General features: G+C 42.8%; 1 protein-coding gene across 1 annotated transcript in view; it reads right to left on the bottom strand.

Annotated features, from left to right (window-relative positions):
- The window catches only part of elp4 (elongator acetyltransferase complex subunit 4), a gene marked incomplete at its 5' end in the record, with an annotated part of 57,184 nt that overhangs the window by 20,255 nt on the left and 15,148 nt on the right, over positions 1-21,781 (bottom strand). The window contains 3 exons of the mRNA XM_083928552.1: positions 13,365-13,471; positions 15,585-15,693; positions 19,646-19,834. Of these exons, the coding sequence (XP_083784678.1) occupies positions 13,365-13,471; positions 15,585-15,693; positions 19,646-19,834 (405 nt within the window). The remainder of the gene's footprint in view (positions 1-13,364; positions 13,472-15,584; positions 15,694-19,645; positions 19,835-21,781) is intronic.

The following is a 21,781-nucleotide window of genomic DNA, read 5'->3' as shown; positions in this document are numbered from 1 at the left end:
ACTGACTCCATCCTGGGCCGATATACCGGTATGTATGTTGAGGGGATCAGGCAGAAATATACCTGATGTGATTTGATTCATGCAAATCTTCACATTAAATATACTTATCTGAGGGGAAAAAAGATACATAAGAATCCTCAGACTAACATATGGAGTAACCTTTGTGGCCTTACGGGAATTGGGGGTTGGTGGGGGGGTTACGTGGGGGGGTCTAACGCTCCAAGGACCGTAGGCACGCTAGGGAGAGGTGAGCTGTCACCCCCCATTACGATCACTGCTGGAGCTCAGAAAGGGGGAGGGATAGGAGGGGAGCAGGCATATAAAGAGGAAAAAAAAATACTGGTTCCTCGCTAACCGCCACCTAGAGCCGTGCCCAGGCCTATGAACCCTCAGTCTACAACTACCAACTGGGAAAAACTTCGTCCTCATCCCTAGCTGGCGTCTGTGTGTGTGTGTGTGTGTGTGTGTGTGTGTGTGTGTTGTGTGGGGGGGGGGGGGGGGGGGGGGTAGAATTGGGCTGTGTAGGCAGAATGTATAGAAAAAAGTATGTGTGAGGGGATATAATGATATGCATTTTGGTAGTGAAACTGCATTTTTTTAAAATACCGGCACATCAGCCAGAGCAGAGAAAAGAGACAGGACATGTTTTATTATGTGACAAATAACATGGGGCCATATTATATGCCAGTGGATAAGAAGCTTGCCTCAGATTTGACCTTTTGCTGGCTTTTGTGTTAGTTTGGGTGAGCACTGCTTAGGCGCATTCTGTTCCCCAGATCCCACTCCTAACACCCCTGTCACTCATCATCACTCATCATTGTTAGGGACAAAAGGAAAGTTTGGTTAAGCCACACACTGGAGTATTCTCCCACCCAGTGCCTCCCCCACCTTCACACATTCACGTATGTGTGTTAGGTAGCACAGGCACACACTGACAAATGCACAAAGAAAATTGTACTTTTTTTGCAGCAGCATAAACACAAGACCGTAGAGTCAAACGTGCACCTTAATTCGTGGATGGGGTTGCAAACTTGTCGATAAGGTGCCATTACCTTGCCCTCTAACTTGCCTTTTGAAGTGTAGGCTTGTCCTTTTCGAATGGCCCTCTGACTCATCTGCAGAGTGTAATTAAAGTCTATTCAGGGCTCTATATGTGTCCTAACTATCCTCCATCATCTGGCCGGGGCTTTCAATAGCCACCTGTGAACTCTGAAGGACAGGGACACTTGCCCTCATAAAATTCATGAGCATTGCTACATTCAACGGCCAGCCAACTTATCTCAAAGGCCAACACCACTTTAAACAACTCTGTGTTGTACTGTTGGGTGAATCTGTTTTAAATACAACCATATTCACAGTAGCAGGGGTTAAGTAGCTCCTGCGATTAGCTGAAACAAATGCCTTTATGGTATGCTCGGAGATAAAGAGAAAGAAAGAGGATCAAAACATCCAATTTGTTTTCATCAAGCAAGGACTCATTGAGGGATTGCTGACAGAAAAAGAGAAAAAAAGTGTCCAAGTGGTCTGGCATCTTGGAGCTTATTTTTGTGCGCGATGTAAACAAATTAATGTAGAAAGTAAAAGCACACATATTCTGTTATGAGGAGTGCAGAGATGATCAACTGTCAATAAGATGGTCTCTTCATCTGGATAGGCTTTAGTAAGAACCAAAAAAGCAATCATGACATTTGATTTTCAACCTTTACAGACATGACTTGATTTGTGCTTTCATACAACAGTATTGCTCCCAAACAAAGAAGAGTGTATGTTCACACATGTAATATTAATTCTTGATTTATTCTGAAATATTGTTATTTTTATTATTCAGAATTTGATAGAATATCTGTTGTTGCTATACCACTGCTGTTCTAGCATGTTTTTTAAATAACCAAGGCACTTTAACAATAACCTTTTTTTGTGAAGAAAAAAGTGAGCAAAATTAGAGAACAGTAATCACTGTGTAAGAAGAGATGATTTAAACAACATTTTCCTAGGGCTATAGGATTAAAAAATGAATGGGAAGTGTAGAGGCCCTTGCTTTGAATGACTTCAGCACATCTGCGCCCACAGGACATCACTAGTTTCTCACACAGCTCTGATTTGATCTTGGTCCATTCTTCTTGCAGTCTCTTCGACAGTTCGGTAACTGTAGTGGGTTTATTAGCCATAACCGCTATGGATTTGAAAGATATTCTCTATGGGGTTTAGATCTGGACTTTGGGCTGGCCATTTGATTGTTTCAATATTCTTAGCTTCAGGGAACTGCTTAACCTGTTTTGTGACAGGGGGCATTGTCTTGCATGAAAATTGCTCGCTGATTGGGAGACAATTGCAGTGGAGGTATTGCATGTTGCCGAAGGAGGTTCACATAAACATTTGAATTCAACCTGCCATGTAGCTGAACAAGAGGACCAACTCCTGCTGCAGAAAACATCCCCCAAACCATGACACTTCCTCCTCCATATTTAACTGACTTACACACTTTGGGTTCAGTCTTACTCCAGTCCTACCCCGAATATAATGTTTCCCATCAGACCCAATTAAATTGAACGTACTCTCATCATTGAAGTGCACTCTGGACCATCTCTCCTCTGTCCACACAACATACTCCTCAGCAATGGCAAGTCTTGCCTTTTCATTCTTTCTCCTTATGAGAGGTTTGGTCATTGCAGAGTTGGCTTTTAGTCCAAAAAGTCTAAACCGGCGAGACACTGTGCCGAGACAGATCATTGCCCTGCTCAGCACTGAACTGGCAGGCAACTCCAGCTGCAGTGTTGAACAGATTCCCCATTTAGAGTCTTCAAGTAATCCTGTGCTCTCGTGCACTTGTTGTACGTGGGCAACCAGCCTTTTTGAGGGACTTAAAGGAATCTGTGTACTTGTAAAGTTTGAATATTCTTAAAATCACAGACTTGGAACGCCCAACCTCTCTTGCAATGGCTAAGAGGGTCATCCCTTTGGCCTTCATCTGGACAACCTGCTGTTGTAGGGTTTTAGGCACCTTATAGCGGCTTACCATCTTGAAAAGTAAATAGGGAAGCTGCCAGATAAATAGGGTGTTTCCAACAATTAAGTAAATTGTCAGAAAGTGCCAGATTAACACCAGTTTTTTTCCACAAAAAAAAAGGTTTTAAGTGCCTTGATTCTTTAAACAATATGCTAGTAAAGCAGTGGTATAGACACAGCTGATATTCTATCAAATTCCGAACAATAAAAAAATTACAGTATTTCAGAATAAATCAAGAATTAATACTTTGTTCTCTAATTTTGATCTCCACAGGCAAATACACTCATAAGCTATCGAGACAAGTCTTTTTGTGTAACAACTATTAACGGAGATATCCCGGAGAGTCACTAACAGCTTAATGCGGCTAACACTGATTAGCTTGGGGCAACACGGTGAACGCATTTAAATTACTTTTTCAACCATTAATACTGCTCAAGATAACACCAAACCTCTGCAGTAGCATGATAAGAGTCCCTACACCTAAAACAAAGCACCAACAACGTAGGTAGAGAACCCGGAGTTTATTAAAAGAGTGTTTTGAAAGACTTACCTACTGGACCCGGTAGCAGGACCTCGCATAGTAAAGTCCATTCAAGTCGCTTACCAAATGCAATTCAAAAGGAAGGAGCCCATTGGTGCTTTGTTTTATGTGTAGGGATACTTATCATGCTACTGCAGATGTTTGGTGTTATCTTGAGCAGTATTAGTGGTTAAAAAAGCCATTTTAATGTGTTCACCTGTGCTGCCCCGAGCTAATCAGTGTTAGCCGCATTCAGTTGTTAGCGACTCTCCGGGATATCTCCATTAATAGTTGTTACACGAAAAAATTGTCCCGATGGCTTATTTGATGAGTGTATTTGCCGAAAAAGACCCTGTGATGATTTTACGCTGGAATTTCACTTTGAACCTTTTGGAGATTTAGTAAATCAATCATAAAATGAACGCGGAGAGCATTCCATTAGACAAATTATTTGTGTTTTCAAATTAAAACAGCATAACATACAGAAATACTGAGCAGACTCACAGAGAAATACATACACACACTCCTCCTGACCCCCCCAGGACATTGAGCAGTGAGAGTGTGGGAAAGTTATTTTTAGGACCCAGGCAGAGAGCCTTCCTGAGTTTGATGCTCCTGCTCCGGATCAACATTCCAACTTTGAACCATTCCGACCATGGAGCAGTTTGTGCCCATGATGGCAATTTTAACTTTGTCAGTGGCCCAACAGCAGTAATGGGACTGTTTCATTTTAGTTAGTTTAGAATTATACCAGCCAAAACAGGACAACCTCTGCCTTTTGGCCAATTTATTCAGGTCTCAATGATAATGTTAACCGTTTCAGTGTAGTTTTAGAAAGGAGTTTGTTAAGAGTGCTAAATGTCTGGATTACTGAGCACTGGGTGTTTGGATTTTCAAATACCAACATGTAGATTTAAAAAAAAAATATGCATGATTATAAATGCATTCTGTGTTGTCATATATGAAAAGTGACTAATTATTTGTATGTCTGTTAAATGAAACACTCAACGCATATTTATTCATTTTAGGGCGCACTCAGACTGTCCATCCGTACCATGCCCCGTGCTTTAGGGTACTTGTCCCCCCCTCCCTCTCCCCCGCGGGCCAAGACCGTTTGTACTCACACTACCTGGGCCTCGGCGGAATGCTTCTTGCCTGCCTATATGTCATCACGCCGTAACCCGTCACACGCATTGATTGACGTCATCGCAATGCTTCGCTTTGTTTACAAATCTTTCCATAGACCTCCGAGTTTTTGTGTGTCTTGTCCAAATGTTTTTGAATATTTTCATCCGACCAAATCTGCAGTAAACACTCCACCTCCGCATCACACCAACGTGAACCTTTCGCCGCCATTGTTTTAAATGTCCACGCATGGTCCGTCCTTCTTTTTTCTATGTCCGAACAGGCGCACATAAAATGACGTCAGAAACGCCGTAGGCCTCGTGCTTGTACACGTGTGCACGCTCGTGCTCGTACATGTGTAAACGTGCTTTACAAAAAGCCCCCCTCTCCCAAGCGGTCTGTGGCACTCACACTGGTCAAACGAACTAGACTTTAGCCGCGGAACGTGCTTAGGCACGGTGCGGATGGACAGTGTGAGCGCGCCCTTAGTTACTGCATCATACTGTATGTTGACTAGTTTCAATTCACAACCAAGTTCAAGTATTAGGTTCACACAACCAAGGATCAAAAGAAAATGATGAATTATGCTGGACTGTGATTAAAACACTAGCCGTTTTGCACAGGATTGACAGTGAACCCACTTACCAATCTTACAAATAAACAAACACTGTTTTTAAGACTTGCACACAAGTGCATGGACCTACGGCAAAATTAGGATCTAACAATAAAACGGTTCAGAAGCAAAGGATACAGTGAAGACCTAGTTTATAAGCACCAGGGGGCCTATGGTTCTCCAGTCACTACCATTACGCTAATGGGGAGCCCTCTCTGAACACACTTACATATACCCTATAGTACCACAAGACCCCATGGATGTAGGGTGGCATGCAAGCTACAGCCTCTTTTCCCTTTCTCTCTGTCTAATGGGAGCTGAAGACAACTATGGCTACTTTAATCAGGTCTGAGTCCAATGTGGCCAGTCTAGTCTGATGGGGGCTGAGTGGTGCATGGACCATGTTTAGGGTTCACTGCTCACTGATGAAACAGCTTCACTTCCAGGGCGAGTTCAGGCAGACCACACTCTTACTCAGTCTGGCAGGAGGAGCACATATGCCTTGTTTTGTTTTCCTTTAATACTCCCTGTTCGCAAGAAATGTTTCGGCATGGTGTTGATATAGTATAGAGGGCAGCACATTTGGCAATGTCCCAGATATTCTCCTACTATGCTTTGACTCGACTACAGCAAACACAACTGCTGCTACCTTTTCCCCTGACGCGTTTGACATTTTAGAAAACTCATTGGGGACTGTTATAGTTAGTCTCCTTAATGATTTCTGAACTTTGTTGACCTTGCCAGGACAAGCACAAGCTTCAATCCCAGGATTAGAGCTTTGATTCTCATCCCAAAATTTCTCAATGTTTGTTTCAATTTGGGATTCACTGTTGTGCAGTATAATAATTGGGGTTGAGATTGGACAACTATTCAGGTTCATGTCAGGTTGAGCCTGATTTTTTGAACCTGATCCTAGCTCTACTGCCACTGTAGAGGTCCAAATTGTATTTCCAGCCATAAAAAACATGGGCATTAGTAAAGTGGGGCTCTTTTTCTCAATCAACTGATTCATCAAAGATCAGTATTGAAGAATTCTATGCTCTTAACACAACAAACAAACCCAAAAAACATGCGGTCTGCACCCCCCACACACCCAAGACTCAGCACAGAGACCTTACAAGCTGGGCCTTTTCAAACACACATGCACATTTGCAGAATAGATAAAATGCCTGTTAAATAATAGATGCAAATCTGATGTATGTTGTGAATATTGTTCGGCTGAGGGGTCCGATCGCGTGCCACTGACTGGCCTACACCAGGCGCACTCTCTCTCTCTCTAGCTCTCTCTCATACACGCACAAACCATAAGCACACCTCATTCCAAAATGCGACAGAGGCTGGTGCGCACCAAGGGAGGAAGTATAAATTATTCAATTGGAATATTATTCCAAAAAGGTCCATTCCCATCTAATCGTGATTTCCAAGACAGGCATAGGACTGGCGGGCAGATGTATGAATAACCTGAAGATTTTCTGTATGCTACTAATAGGTTCAAGACATGCAGTAAGCCTATTGTTTGTATTTAGTTTGCTCTCAATAGTCATTGTGGTCGCCTAATGGAAGTAAACATTAAATAACCCAGTTCAGTCTTTTCAATATTGGCTTTTTCTCTCATCTTGAGTACCAAGCATTATTTGAGACATGGGGAAACATACATGATCAGGCATGGAATATAAACAAACATATAAGCAAATACACAAACAAGCCCTGAGGAATGAGTCTCTGTCTAACTCATTCTGCATTCTACAATTCTGTCTTTCCCCCCCTTTTTATTTCTCTCTCAATAAGACGGTTTGGTGCCTCTGAGGAAAAGCCCTCATTTTAATTAGACCTGACCTGAGAATCACTTAACTGCTCCTCTCCGCTTATGCCTCCCCCTCCTTTCCAAGCCTTTGCTCCGTTTCTCACATAGGTCCATTAACACCCTTCCCTTGGCACCCACAGGCTTCAACAGGGGGCAGACACAGGCGTTGTCTTAAAGACGTTTTGAGGACATGCCAAGAAACATTAACCTACTCTATACACCTCCCTCGGACTCTTTCAGATCTGCTTCCTCTTCTTCTTGGGTCTTCTTCTACTCAGCACCATCATCATATTCATCCCCATGTTCTGCCCCGCATTTGCTTCCACTCAGATTCAACATAGAGTATATTCAGCTGGCTGATGCCAACTTCATATTGATGTCATGTGGGATGGATGGCCATTGGACAACTTGAGATGTTTGTATGATTGCAGAGTTGTTCATATGAGGTTTAAAAACAGTGCATAGTAAATTTAGCACTATATCCATAATTTGGGGCACTTATTTGCGTGTGTTAAGACCAAAAACAGCCTGCATTAAACAGCCCTGAACCTGCATTGATGGGAGTGTGTTGTTTTAGGTACAATTAGTTGATGAAATACAACAGAAGTTCTATTTGAGGAAAAGATGATTGTCGAGGCCTATCAGATGCCAAAGCACTGCACAGCAATTAATAATACTCTGAGACAGGTTTTACAACTCGCTCTGCAAATATTTTGTCTTTCATTGTGGCGATTGTGATGTAAACAATAGAACTACAGTGTTTACAAGATCACATGTATTTTATTCTCCAATGCAGCACCTTGACGGATGACGTCATGCTGTGTTTCTGCAAAAGTTACATAAGGTTCAACGTTTCTGCCGGAAGCTTTCCAAAAAAGAGTTTCTCTCTTTGTAATTTTGATGTGGATGTTGATGTGAACTGTATTTAGAAGAAAGAAACTGTGAATTAATCTACATAAAACTATTAAAAATCAACATAAAACTGAAAGTTCCTAATATGACAGAGTTTTCCTTAAAGTCAATACCTACATACAGACTACACAGCCATCCAAGAGACCGAGTTCATTATTGGGACTTTCAAATAGCTTGTCTAAGAGAAGACTAATTAGACACAAATCCCGTCTTATACTGTATTTGACCCTGTGACCTGCCTCGAGCCCCCCAGTACCCCACAGGCACATTGCCTGTCAGTTTAAAGGGTCAAACAAAGGTAAGGAGAATGTAATTGTGTATCACCTGCATTCTTTGGAGCTTCATCCTCAAAGCATCTTGCATTGTGAGAGTAGTGACAGAAGCCTGTGTCAGCTTAATATGAGTAAGTGAGAAAATTCTCACGCACATCGCGTGTCACCTATGTGCATGCGTTTCCCAAGTATGTGCTTTTGTCGTTGCATGAATGTCAATATCTCTATGTGTGGGAGTCAGCGATGTTTGTGTATGTGTCTACGAGTATGTGTTAATCTTGTCCAAACACCTAACACTCCCTACCTGCTCATACAGGGCCATGGATTAATTCTGGCTTCAGGCGTCAGGGCTAATGACTGCTCATCAACCGCAGTATGAACTCTTGGAAACGTCAACCGTTGTCGCCCTAACCTTATCACGAAACCAACAGAACCTTGGTGATGGTGTCGAGTGTGTGATTGGGATTGAATGTAATAAAATCGATAACATTAAGAAAAATGAATTATTACAAATAACTGAACACAAAAGCATAGACTTTTTTTACTTTATTTGCTGGAAATCAAAAACTATTCTGCGTTCCTGAGGCGCTAGGCGATAGAGGTGTGAGTCAAACAGCAGTTAAGAAATTAGTTACCAGCATGACTCCATGCACAGTTGGCGTGACATGTAGCTGCCTGACCCAACCGGTTAAAAGCCAACGCTGTCAATCACCTGTCATTCACCACCACATCACAAATTAATCCAAATCCATGACAGAGCGATGCTGGATTTGCTGCACTTAAAACATGGAAAATGAGTCATAAGAAGTTTATAGCAGCAGGAAAAGCGATATTTCCCTATTGAGATAGATGCGTGGAATAAGAAAGACTGAGCAAAATAGTTGGTGAGAGAATGCTGTATTTCGTGGCCCCAGGCAGAGGAGTCCTATAGCTTGAGTAAATGAGGTGATTAGCAGGGATGGTGTGGGCTGTCACACATCAGACACTGGGCTTAGAATCCAATCACCATCTTATGTGTCAATCATTGGCCCACCGAGGCAGTTGATCAACAGGTCAAACACACAGTGTGTTTACATGCACATCAGTAACCCGCAAATGGCCTTTCCCCAGTTTAGGGAATGATCGGAATATTGAAGTTCCCCTAGTATACATAAGGAGGGTTGAATGGGAAAATGACGGAGTAACTCGAATTACGAATTGTCTTTATTGTCATTGTACCAGTACAACAAAATGTACAGGACCTCCGGTGCAGTAGGTGGCGCTCTGCCCAACATACAGCTGGACTGAATATAGCTTTTTTTACCGGTTCATCTTTGTCAAATTCACAAATGGCCGACTTTTGGACAGAATTACGACAGAAACGGGTCTTCTTGGTAGTATGTTTTTTTCACATTGTTTTCGGCGCCGTTGCTTCCTGGTTTATTCTATTTCCGGTTCAAAAGCCACTGCCACGGAGTGGGGAGCATGTGCAGACAAGAAACCCAATAATGATCCGAGAACGCTGTTTATATGCACGTATAACCGGGGAACTGAGGGAGTTCTCTAAGTCTATTAACCGGGATATGAGAACCCTGATTTTACCCGGGGTATGGTGTTTACAAGAAACCGGGGTATGACCTTAACCTTAAACTGCATGTAAACGCACTGAATGTATGTGTAATCAGAGCACAACAGAAGTCCTGTACGTTAAGTTATACACAGGTATGTATACAGATAAAATATCAACCTCTGCAGCGAGGGACGCAGAGCCAACATGAGAACATGAGACTCATACCTTTGTGACATCTCATTCTAAGGTGATGTACAAATTAATGAGGGCCAATCACAGTGTCAGAGAACCCAACATGAGAATGTTAAAGCATATTACAACGTGTTTTGAATGATTTGATGCATGACTGGTGATACGATAAAATGTTCTCTGGGAAATTCCCTGACACATGAAAAATGTATCGTGTCCAAGGATTGTGACTGACATTTCATATTATGTACTCTTGTGTCAACAATCGCAGATGTTTTATAATTTTGAAAAATCCTCTGTTAATATAATTCTTTTAATGCCATGTGTATGACAGTAATACAAGAGCATGGTTACCATTCGACAAAAAACTTTAATAGAGCTCCTTAAACAAGGAAGGCAGACAAAGGCTGATCTTTACAATGTGCTGCAGGGATATATGACACAGTATCCAGGCCCCACAGAGCTACAGGGATGCTCTAGGCCTCTGCCCCCTGGCCTGTCCAATACAGAGGCCTAATTAAAAGACCATTGAGGATAACCACCTTGACTTTTATGGACCATATAAATCTATACTAGAGTGGCCTATTCAGGGGGTCACAGACAGGAGGGGGAGTGGGCCAATGCAGACAGGAGAAAGGGTTAGAAGGATGGTGAAGGCTGGCAGAAAATGAGAAGGGGATGACCGAAGGATGCAAAAAGGTTGGAGGGGGGAAAGAGGGGCATTCCTCTCCTCCCCCCTCACCTCCTGCCTGAGACAATAGGACTCACTAAGAGCCAAGGACCAGAGGGTGTGATAAGGTAATGATAATGTAATGAGGACCAATCATGAGCCTGCGCTAACAGGAGGGCCCCTTAATTTGTCTCTAGAGTGGTAGTTCAGTGACAGATTGATTGCTTAGAGTGAGAGTGATGATGTGACACATGCAAAATGGATGCATCTCTGACAGAGAAAGAAAGAGGATGAGAAATTATGAATCAAAATGAATGAAGAAATGGAAAGACTATACAATCCTGTGCTGTGTATATGCCTCACTTATATAACAGCAGAGCAAACATAGCTGCCCAAATTGATAATTCATACAAACAGGGAATTGAGTAGCAGGTTGAGGAGAACAGGTATGTGCCGAGTGACCTGCATTAAACTGTGTGGAAAATGTGAAATGGTGGTACGTGCAGATTGTCTCAACCCTGGGATTTTCTGATACATATTTGAAACAATGTGTGAGGGCGACTCAAGGCTACAGGAGCACTGCGATGCTCAGCCAGTTTTCAAAGGGACCTCTATAGCAGGACTCGGAACAAGCTGTTGAACTTCATGTACAAAGTGTACAGGGAAAAAGGAAGTTGCTGTTTGTAGCATTGTTTGTAGCTGTGCAAGCGGATAAAATGACTGATGCGTCATGCAAATCCCAAATGGTGCTTGGATTGGGATACATACTGCCAAACTATACAGTTCGAGAACGTTTATTTTTAAAGATCGTGAAAGTTGTGGCCGGTGAAAACTGTCCAGTGCCTGTGCACTGGAACCAGTAAAGTTAGGGGACAAGTTGATTGCACAAACATATGATGGTACTGCCATGGTGAGCGGGAATGTCTGCAGCATACAGACCTTGATGGAGGAAGCCTATCCAAATGTTCATTTTGTGCATTCCTTCGCACAGGTGTTGAGGTTGTCTTTTTGTTAGACCCAACTACTTTTACCACCTTCTTCTTGGGGTCTCAAAAAACCCTAACCAAGCTATCATTGATGCAGCTGAGAGGCAGCAATGCTCTTACCCAGTTCAAAGGATATATATGGCAGCAAAAATGACACAGCAAATTGAAAGATTGGCCACTTTAACCCATGATGGAACAGATGAACGAGGTAGAAAGGTCACCAATAAAACACCAGTTATGAATGAGGCGGGCAATCATCGCCTCACAGGCTGAACAGTGATTTCAGAAGAGTGACCATCTTATCGTTGCTAAACTAGTTGACAGCTCTTTTTTTCCGCTGTTTCTTATTTTTGAGCAGCTATAGCATTTAAACATCAGAGTTATTTAAACGTTTGCTCAGAGGTTGAACTACCGTGCCTCCTTTCTCTTTCAGAGAGCTTTGAATTGGTGAGTGAAGATGTTGTTTATCTTCTTGTTATAGCAGGACATGCTTTTAGAATATGATTACACCAGGTTACTTATGGGTGGACGTTAGGGTGAATCAAAAGCTTAGAGATACATCTTCCTCTTCCTCCAGTCCTCTCCTTCCTCTCACATTCAGTTCAAACATACATTCTTGCCAAATGCCACTACTTGTCCTACTGCTATCCTTCAGCGTGCAAGCAGTGTTGTGTGTATAACTGTCATATTGCCTCATTATACCAAGTCCTGCAGTGTCTTATGGTCATGCTGTAGAGGAGTCAAAACATTAGGTTCTTCTAAACAGGAAAACAAGTCGGCAACGATTAGGCTGCCTTTTTTTTTCTTTATAAAAACACCTATTGATTACTAATTTTGGAGCTACAAAGCATAATGTCAATTGTGTAATGTTCTGGTCTTACATCTCTCCAAAGTGGTTGTTGGCCCACCAGTGTTTCCACATATAATCACCATTAATAAACTGCCATTCAGGTGAGCTTAAAGGCTAAAGTATAAGGTAAAACTGCTGTCTACCCCTCTTTTTTCTCAACAGGTCATGCTGGGGAGAGTGACCTGAGAATGAAGAGTGACCTGCCAGACAAAGTAAGTAGCACCTACTGTACATAGCTTGCTCCCTTGAGACCTATTGTGGCTTAAAATGTTTCTGTGCAACCATGTTTGTTGTGGTTCCTTCATTTATGTCTGTCATGGATAGCTGGAGACATGTCCTTGCATTAATATCCTGACTGGTGATTAATTCATACTCCTTTAGTTATACATAAAAATGTGAACTATACCTTTAAGTTATACTCCCACCAGTTCACTGCATATTCATGAATATAGATAGAGATTTATTCTCACTCTGTTGCCTCTTAACACTACACTGGAGTAAGTGTGGCAGCAACAGTGTGTAATCGATAGCTTCACCTTTGATTTTGACACCCAATAGTAAAAACAGGATGGCAGAACTACCTTGGGAGAGTTCTCATTATCGTCAGCACTTAATTTCAGCACTGCTATGAACATGATGAATGGAAAAATGTAATGAGTTTGTTTAATAAATAATTACATCTCTATATTCAGCTCTTGTTTTGGGATATTGGTTATATAGGAAGTTACATTAAACACAGTAAAGAAATATAATTGAGGCAAAAAAATAAAAAGAATGAGAAAGCATTAAAATACAGCGTAGAACCCCTAACACTATGTTCTGTTTTTGAAGAAACCCTGGATGTACTGCGTTACCTTGACAACTTACCTCAACACTGAACTGTTTTCTCTTGAGCTTAAAGGCCAAGTCCTTGTGGTCAGGGAGTTTACTCGCCAGACAGTTCAGGTGAGGTACTTGCCGAACATGTAGGAGACCTGTGAAGGACAGTGAGAACAGATGAAGTGGTATGAACAGTGCAAGCAAGTTATTCCAGTCCTATCATACACAATGTGAATGCTTTATATTAAACTGTGCCAATAAAAAACAACCAAGAAAAAGTTATGTGCTTCCTTTTTAATGTGTAAAATATTGTTAAAAATCATGCAACTTAAAAAGTATCAGGGTAAAAAAAAGTATTTCCAAAGATTTCATGAAAGGAAGATCCAGGATGAACAGGCAGTTTCTATGTTTATATGGCATCCCATCAGATTAATTTTGTGACTACTGAAAGGAGCCGTTTTCCTCTTATTCATATCTACAAAAATAATATTAGTGACAGTCAGGATCTTGAAAGGAAACTTTATCTGTTTGGAGAAAATTGTGTTCATCTAATTGAATGTAGTGGGGTTAGGTTTTTATCACTAAAAAGTATTTTTCAGACATCTGCATCAAGAAGATATACTTTATATGATGATATATGACAATAAAGTATGTCTTCTTCTGTACTAAGCATTATAGTTACACTCCACTGACCAGAGACTAGAAGGGCAAGAAATTACTGATCAAATATCTATAAACATTTCTATATCAGCATTCCTACTCTCTTCTTTTTTCCCCACAGCCTGGAGCATGGCTGTACTGTAAAGGATATTTGCCCAATTAAGGGACACACTAGATCAATGAGGGACAGAAAGCAAACATACAAGCTAGAGATTCCTGTAAAGGATAGTAGAAAGCTTTGGAGTGTTTTTTACTCTTCGTTTCTCTTTTCCTGTCACCTCAAAGTTACATTTTCATAAAACTGGAAAAGTACTGTAGAAGTGGGGTGATATAAATGAGCGTGAGAGAGAAAAGAAAAGATCGAGGGAGTAATGGAGAAAGGGAGACAGACAGAGAAAGTGGGGGATGGTGGGCTCTCTCCTCTGTGCACTTGGGTGATTTCCCTTTGCCTGATTTGCAGTGACAGGCTTCCCAGCATGCTTTGAGCAGCCCTGAACTGCTGCCGCAAACACACATTCGCACGCACTCTCACACTCGTACCAGATGCGTTTGCACTCATGAACACACATCAAAACAATCATGCACATAAATGTATTTCATAACCCAACCACAGTCTCTCTGGCTGGTTAAACAGAGGGTAAATATATTCTCGAACAAGAAATTCAAAAAATATTAATTGCAAATTCCAAAGAACATTTTTGTACGACAATGTCCTGCAATGCTCATATTTTTAATGGGTTTACATGCCACCTGCCTTACAATGCAGAGGAATGTGACCACTATGGGATGTGTTACCTAAATAAAACATGCAGTTCGATGAAACCAAAATCTGCCATTGAATATTTTTACTCCTCATCCCTTCATCTGTCACTGGGGGGGGAAAGCGCAAGAGTGAGTCGGAGAGTTCGAGAGGCACGGCTAAAAATACCACACTCGCTTAAACTGACCTTTATGCGTGAAAAGAGGGAGGCAAATGGGAGAAAGAGGGGAATAGAAAAACTGTAAAGAAAAAGTGATGGTGAAGACCAAGGAGCAGAGACAAACTATGTTGGCGCCCCGCCCCCTCTTTTCTCCGTTTCCATCTCTCCAATCATCCCTTACTGTTGTCCTCTTCCCTTACTGAAAGCCTTGCCCTCCATTTATTAGCGGAGCATGCTGGCGATGGAGACATTGAGCGAGGGATGGAGAGATACAGGCAGAGAGGAAGAGAGAGTGATGGTGAGAATATCGATTCCCCAGTGTTGGTCTGCTCTGTTCCAGAGCCTCGGGGGTATGGGACTGTGGATGGAGAGGGGGTGAGGCGGGAGGGAGAGAGGGAAAGAGGCTCTGCTGGAGGGAGGGGGGGGGGGGGGGCAGGGATGGAGGGGGTGAGGGTGCGAGGGAGAGGGGGTACAACGTGGCAGCTGAATCCCCCCCGGCCTGTCTACTGAGGAGCACGTCTGATTGAGCAGCAGCACACTAACGCGCACTGACAGCCTGGCCTGCAAGGGGGCTGCCCTGCCTCCATCCACAGCCCAGCCCCAGCCTTAATGCACTGCTTGTGTGTATTTGTGTGTATTTGATGGAAAAGCGACAGAAAGATAAGCGAGTGTGTGTGTGTGTTCTTACCATGGTAATCTTTGTAGAGTGGGTTGGTCTCTCTCTCAGAGCCTTTGAATGATTCCAGAGCTATGGCATTGTCACATAGCCTGGTTATGCTGCCCATTAGAGCTCTGTCCTGTAGGGTCGAGGGAGACAGAGAGAGAGAGGGAGACAGAGAAACATGAGCAGGTAATTAAAAGCCTCCTGACGGGCCATCAGTGTTGCAATTAAATTAGGTCATCATGTCCCGTGGCCAGGTCATTTCTGCCCATGGCTTAGGTGAGGGTGATGAGGTGTGGAGGGGAAAGAGCTCTGATAGGGGTTACACAGGTAATGTTGGGGCAGGCAAATGGACATAAACCTTACATCAGGCATACAAAAGTTGCATGGGAAAAGTCAATGGCAACACACTGAAATTATCTTACTTCATCAAACAACCACTTTTTGCTGCCCACTCTCAAACATGCACACAGCAGGGGAGGATAGAGGGGGAAGTGGGAGAAAGCAGCTGAGGCCTGATGGGGAGAGCTCCCCCTACTGGTTAGGTCAGTGCCTTGACGACAAAGAGGACACACCGGGGGCGAATACAGTAGAGAAAAAGAATGAAGAATGGAGAATTATACAAAAGGGTGGAGGCAGAGGGTAAAGGAAGAGGAGGGGGAGAGAGAGAGGGACACTGGGATGGAGGGAAAGAGTGAGTCCTGCATTATTAATCCCTTTGCCTCTTGAATCATTCACATCCTTCTCTCTGTGTTGGCTGCCACCGCCTAATGCAGTTTTCATGCCTTCATGTCTTTTCCCCACTCTTTCTTCTTCCTTTTCATTTTCGTCCTACTTTTAAAAGTATGCATATCCCACCAGTCAGGGCCGGCAGCACTTACAGGGTATCTGAGGTCACTCAAATGCGGCAATTAAAGTCAGTGTAAGAGTTTGGCTACAACAAATTATTTAAAACACTGATGATACAGTATGGCCAGTTATGTGCAAAAGAGAGGGTCTGCTCAAACTGTATCTGTGCTAGTCTGTATAGAGCATAATCATTCTTCTGTGCTTACTGAAATACAAAGATGAGGCTCCCTGGCAAAGAATCCAAAGTGTCCACACAAAGCTGTGCAGTATAGTGGTAGGATTGGTAGAATGACGTCAGTAAGACATGCACATGCTCCACAGCTCCTTGAGTTTAAGGAGGTTCTACTTTTAAATCTTATCTTTTATTGATAAAGGGCTCAAGTAAGAGACACATCAGTTCTGCAATGAAAGTCAATACAGGCTCAATTAGCTCATATTTCCTCAGTGTAAAATAAACGACCTGAACATCCGGAGCCTCAGCTGACCATCACTGACTGACCGGTCACAGCAAGAGCCCAGTGTTCATTGATCCTATAGTATCTTAACTCGTCTGGGTAAACCACAATCCCTTCATGTAACCAGTTAGGCCTGATGAACCCCAATTTTATTCCTTGGCTCAGTGACTTTTGTTAAGACTGTACAGCTCTCTGTACTTGTGTTTGCTTGTCATCAACACAATCAAATTAAATACATCATTCTGAGGGAGGCAGATGCTTTTCTGTGTCTAATGTCTTGGGAGAACAGAGTCTATATATAAGACAAAATAATGCACATCACTTCCAAGGATAGAAATGGAAGCAGGAGCTTGAAAATTTCAACTGGGCACAGTTTCTCCATTAAATACCTTTCTGACATATGACAGTTGTAATTATCATGAGGATTATATTGTTACATGTCATGGTTGTGATGTAAACATACTTAAAAAATATATTACAAAATATTTAAAGACAGACTGATTAGCGTTAGATGATTTGTTTCTCAGGACAGCCTAGTTTTCAGGGATTTATTATTTGTTATTTTACAAATAATTAATCATTTTTCAAGCGAAAAGAGGCAAACATTTGCTGATTCAATCAAGCTTTACAAATTAGAGAATATGCTGCTTTTCTTGGTCATACATGATAGTAAATGAAATATCTTTGTTGGCTCTGGGAAGTTGTCACGGCTGTTTTTCATGACTTTTTAATATTTCATAAACCAAATGATTAATTGAGAAAATAATCAGCAAATTATGTTCAAATGTAAATAATCATTAGTTGGGCCCTAATATTCAATGACTAAAAGTACACAAAGATCTATTGAATAGTGATGGTAAATTCTGGAGGATGGCTCTTAAAAAGAACCTGTGGTGGGGTTTTAGAGCCCTGCTACAGTACCAAACAACTGCCTGACCAGTCCAAACCCTGAGTCTAAATATTTGCATAGGTTAGGACACCACTTAGCATGAGCAGCAGGTGAGGTGTATATGGATGCATTTTAGGGAAGACTGCGTTTTGTGTTTTTGTGTGTTTACTTTTGGGGATGGGGATAGGCAGGAGATAGTATGATGATGGCTAGGACAAGCCTAATTAATGTTTCAGATGGACTGTGGCACTGGGCTGCTCTGAGGAGGCTTTCAGTGAGTTGTTCAACTTCCCAAGCTGCTCAATAATGGATAGCGAGTCCAGTGTGGTCTCAGCCAGCTAGCCCACTGCTACTAGTCTAGACACTCTTCCAAAGGCCACACTCCGTTAACTAAGCTAATTATTGAAGCAAAGGTACTGGCAGAAAGAACCTCTGCTAACTAGACGCGCTGTTGTTAACTTCAAATGAGGAGCCTGCACAACTTGGTGACCTCAGTTGATCAATTACAATATTATTTATGGCAACAACACCAAGGGTGATTAAACTAATCATAAGGTCATTTCATAGATACCCATCCTAACAGCCTCTCATTACCTCCATGTTGGCTTAGTCACCCAACACCTGATTCAGTCCAAAATGCCCCCCTCTCCTCTTCTTCCCCCGCTCATTCACTTCTCTCCCCAGGGTGGAGAAGAAGGAGGGGACAGATTAAGGGTTTGGAGGCCAGGCCAGAGAGGGACTGGGGGACCGCTCCCACCACAGCTGACATCTGCTAGTTAGCCACTCTACCTTTTTTGACTAGGCCAAGGCCGCTGTGCACTGAGCATATAGGCTTGGAGCCAGAGCATGTTGTGACAACACAGCTGTTCTGAAAGTTAAGAATTGACCTATGTCTTTGTATGAAGGATCAGGGACAATGCAGCTTCCATGCTGCTATGAAGGAGGACTATAAGAAAGTAGAGTGTAGTAACCGTAGGCAAGATAAAACATTTTAGTAGATGGCTCAGATGGCTTTTCTGGTGAGTGTGCTTCTATGGTCGCCTGTCTGGGGGAGGGCTATGGTTTGCCATATGCCTAAGCAGATGACTCCACCTTCACACTGAGAGGCCAGACTGTACACAGAAGCGTGCACGCGGACTCAAACCCCCCCCCCCCCCCAACTGCACCCCACCCACGCCAAAACACACACATACACACACAAACACGGCCGAAAACACACAACTACAAGGAGGGATATTTGTAAGAGAATAAAACGCATACACAGGCACACACTCTCATCATTGTGTACAGCTTCAAGTAATTAAAAGCCCAAACAAACAAACAAACATAGATTAAGAGGCCTTTGAATGAAGTGTGCACTCGACTGGGTCTGTTGGAGGGAGCGATGCGTGAGGAAGAGGCCCCCGTGCAGGCTTGAGTCATACCAGGGTGACACTGGACCACAGGGTCAAGAGGAGGCCTGACGACAAAAGATTTCAAACTTTGCTCCCCATTAATGAACAAGACAAAGAAAAAGCACATGGGCCAAACATCAACCCACGCACAAAAAATCCTAACTGTCTATTATCTGTAAATTCAAGTCAATTCAACGTTTGTTATTCATCCCTCTGGCGGCAATTGGAGGTAAGTGTTTTAGGACAAAACAGAGGAGCAAAAACTAAGAGATAAAGAAGAGGATAAACATGACTTGTAAAACCTTGCATATCATGATATACTTGCAATACCACACATCTCAGAAATTAATGACAAACTGTTCTCAAAACTATCATAAAAAGTGGATATAGATATATCAATCAGTTAAACAGATCAGAAAGTAATTGTTGATCGGATAAGTTGTGCTCTGCATGCTGATGCTTATAAACCAAGTTGTTTTTGTGTGCCCAAAAATGTCTTACCTGGATGAGATGTGAAGGCACAGTAACTACTGCAACTGACAGCGATGACCTCAGTAAAGCACGCAGTCCATAGAGAAAGGTAGTAAGTGCATGGCCATTTCTGGGGTTGTCATGGCAACACAGGTCATCACACCACAAAGCCGAGCCAAGAGAGTGAAGCCCAATTCGCAGGATATTACGTGACTTTGACTATAAGAAAGAACAAGCAAGTAAGGAGAAGGTCAGGAATACTAAAATTGTGTAAAAAAAGTCATGCAAATATGATAATTTCTTACAGAGGCACATACACACACTAATGCAATAATACAGTTTTATTTTCTTTCACCTTCTCCCAGTGCATTTGATGATTAACAGATTGCTGGGTTTGAATTATTTTCGGAAAGGTGCTGTTTTGGGTAGTATTCCCAAATTCAGGGAGAGAGCGACTGGACAGTCTGCTCACCAGCACAGACGATCGGAACACAGTGCCCAAACGTGACTGGACACAACTGCCCAATCACAGAGGCCATCTGACACACGCACAATGGACCTGTCAGACAGGCTTCCAATATGGCCGCCACCCAGAAACCCCAGCACATTCTTGGCACAACAGTGATGCTCTGCAGCCAAGGGGGCCTGGGTAAGGGTGGAGTGCCTTCCCTTGAAACCCCCCACCCCATCACAAGAGATCCAACAGTAACCAACTCTCACGAAGACGGAGATAAAGTGGCCAAACAGTGGTGGGATATATATCACTGAAACTGAGAGAATGGAGGAGCCTGTCAAAACTGTGAGAGGTTTTTAACCTTTACTACAATTGCCTTTTGTTTGGGGTTTCTTCAGGATGGCTCCTGATGACTGAGGTGAGAGCCAAGAGTGATTAACAAAGCCCTAAAATCTGCTCACTTTTTCTTTTTTTTCCCCAAACCTCTCCTCTCTTTTATCCCTCCCCCTCTATTATCTCAACCCTGCCAAAATCTCCTCTACCCCACTCACCATCACTTCCTCTCCCAACAGTATGACCTAAGCTTCGTTTGGATCTGGATTAGAATCACAGGCATCTAAGAAAAATAAACCCCATTGTTTCTGGGAGTTTTTCACAGTTGGCTCATAGTTTCCCAAAGGAGGACTCTCACACCAGACTCTACATTCATTCTCTACAGTTCACCATTCAACATCAGTGCTGCATCTCTATACCTTACTATACTAGAGTATTAGTGTTGTGCCTTTGTCATTATTAGATATGCCCTTTCTTTGTTTAACAGACATCGCCTATGCAGGTCTTGGGGGCCACGGAATTAGAATTCTATTTCTATGTCTGCAGCCCAGCAGGAGGGAACTGTGGTGACACCACTGTTGCTGTGGCATCAAGAGGAGAGGCCAAACTTAACTCCTATAGTTTAGCCTATAGAAAACTCAGGAACTGTGCCAGTTGAGTCCAGCCAAGGACCAGAGGCCAGCCATATAGACTGCAGTCAGCCTGGGACCACAACCTAATCAGCAGCCAATCTCTGCGAAGACTCACAGCCCTATTGCCACCCCTGTCCCCATTCAACTCAAAAGAAAAAATAATTAATCCAACTAATCTGTTATTTATATCACACTTTTTATATGAAATCAGCATCTTGTTACCATTCCATGATGGCAGATTAACAATTAAACATATAAATGCACAATTACGGACTATCACCCATACTGGGCATTCTTGTGCCAGTGCCCATGTCGCTCTGTGCCGATCTGAATTCCTGGACTGTGCCAACAGCATGTCAGGCGGCCACAGTGCTTTAATGATGTCAGCAGTTAATCTGGCGTGTGAGTGACAGTGCTCGGGGATGGAGGGTGGGGGGTACTGGAGGTAAATCCTGTGTGTGAGTGACAGTGGGGAGAGGTGGCTCCAGGTGATGAGCAGAGGGGTCATTGAAAGTAGGTGAATAAGGTGCAGGAGGTGCAGACACACACTCATTCTGTATACAGGCACATCACAGTGTTGGGCGGATTACACAAGGTCCTGTGGGAAACAGACGGGGCCATGGCTGTTTCTGGCATTCTGTAGAGGACTGATGATTATTAAAAAGATGTATGTCAAAGGTAAGACACACAGCTGGGACACACAGGTGAGGCCAACCCGAGCAGGTGACAGAGAGGTAAACATACTAT

The sequence above is a fragment of the Echiichthys vipera genome (assembly GCF_963691815.1).
Source record: "Echiichthys vipera genome assembly, chromosome: 1".
Classification (NCBI taxonomy): Eukaryota; Metazoa; Chordata; class Actinopteri; order Perciformes; family Trachinidae; genus Echiichthys; species Echiichthys vipera.
The sequence above is the reverse complement of the archived record's forward strand: the minus strand, read 5'-3'. Positions and strand labels throughout refer to the sequence as shown.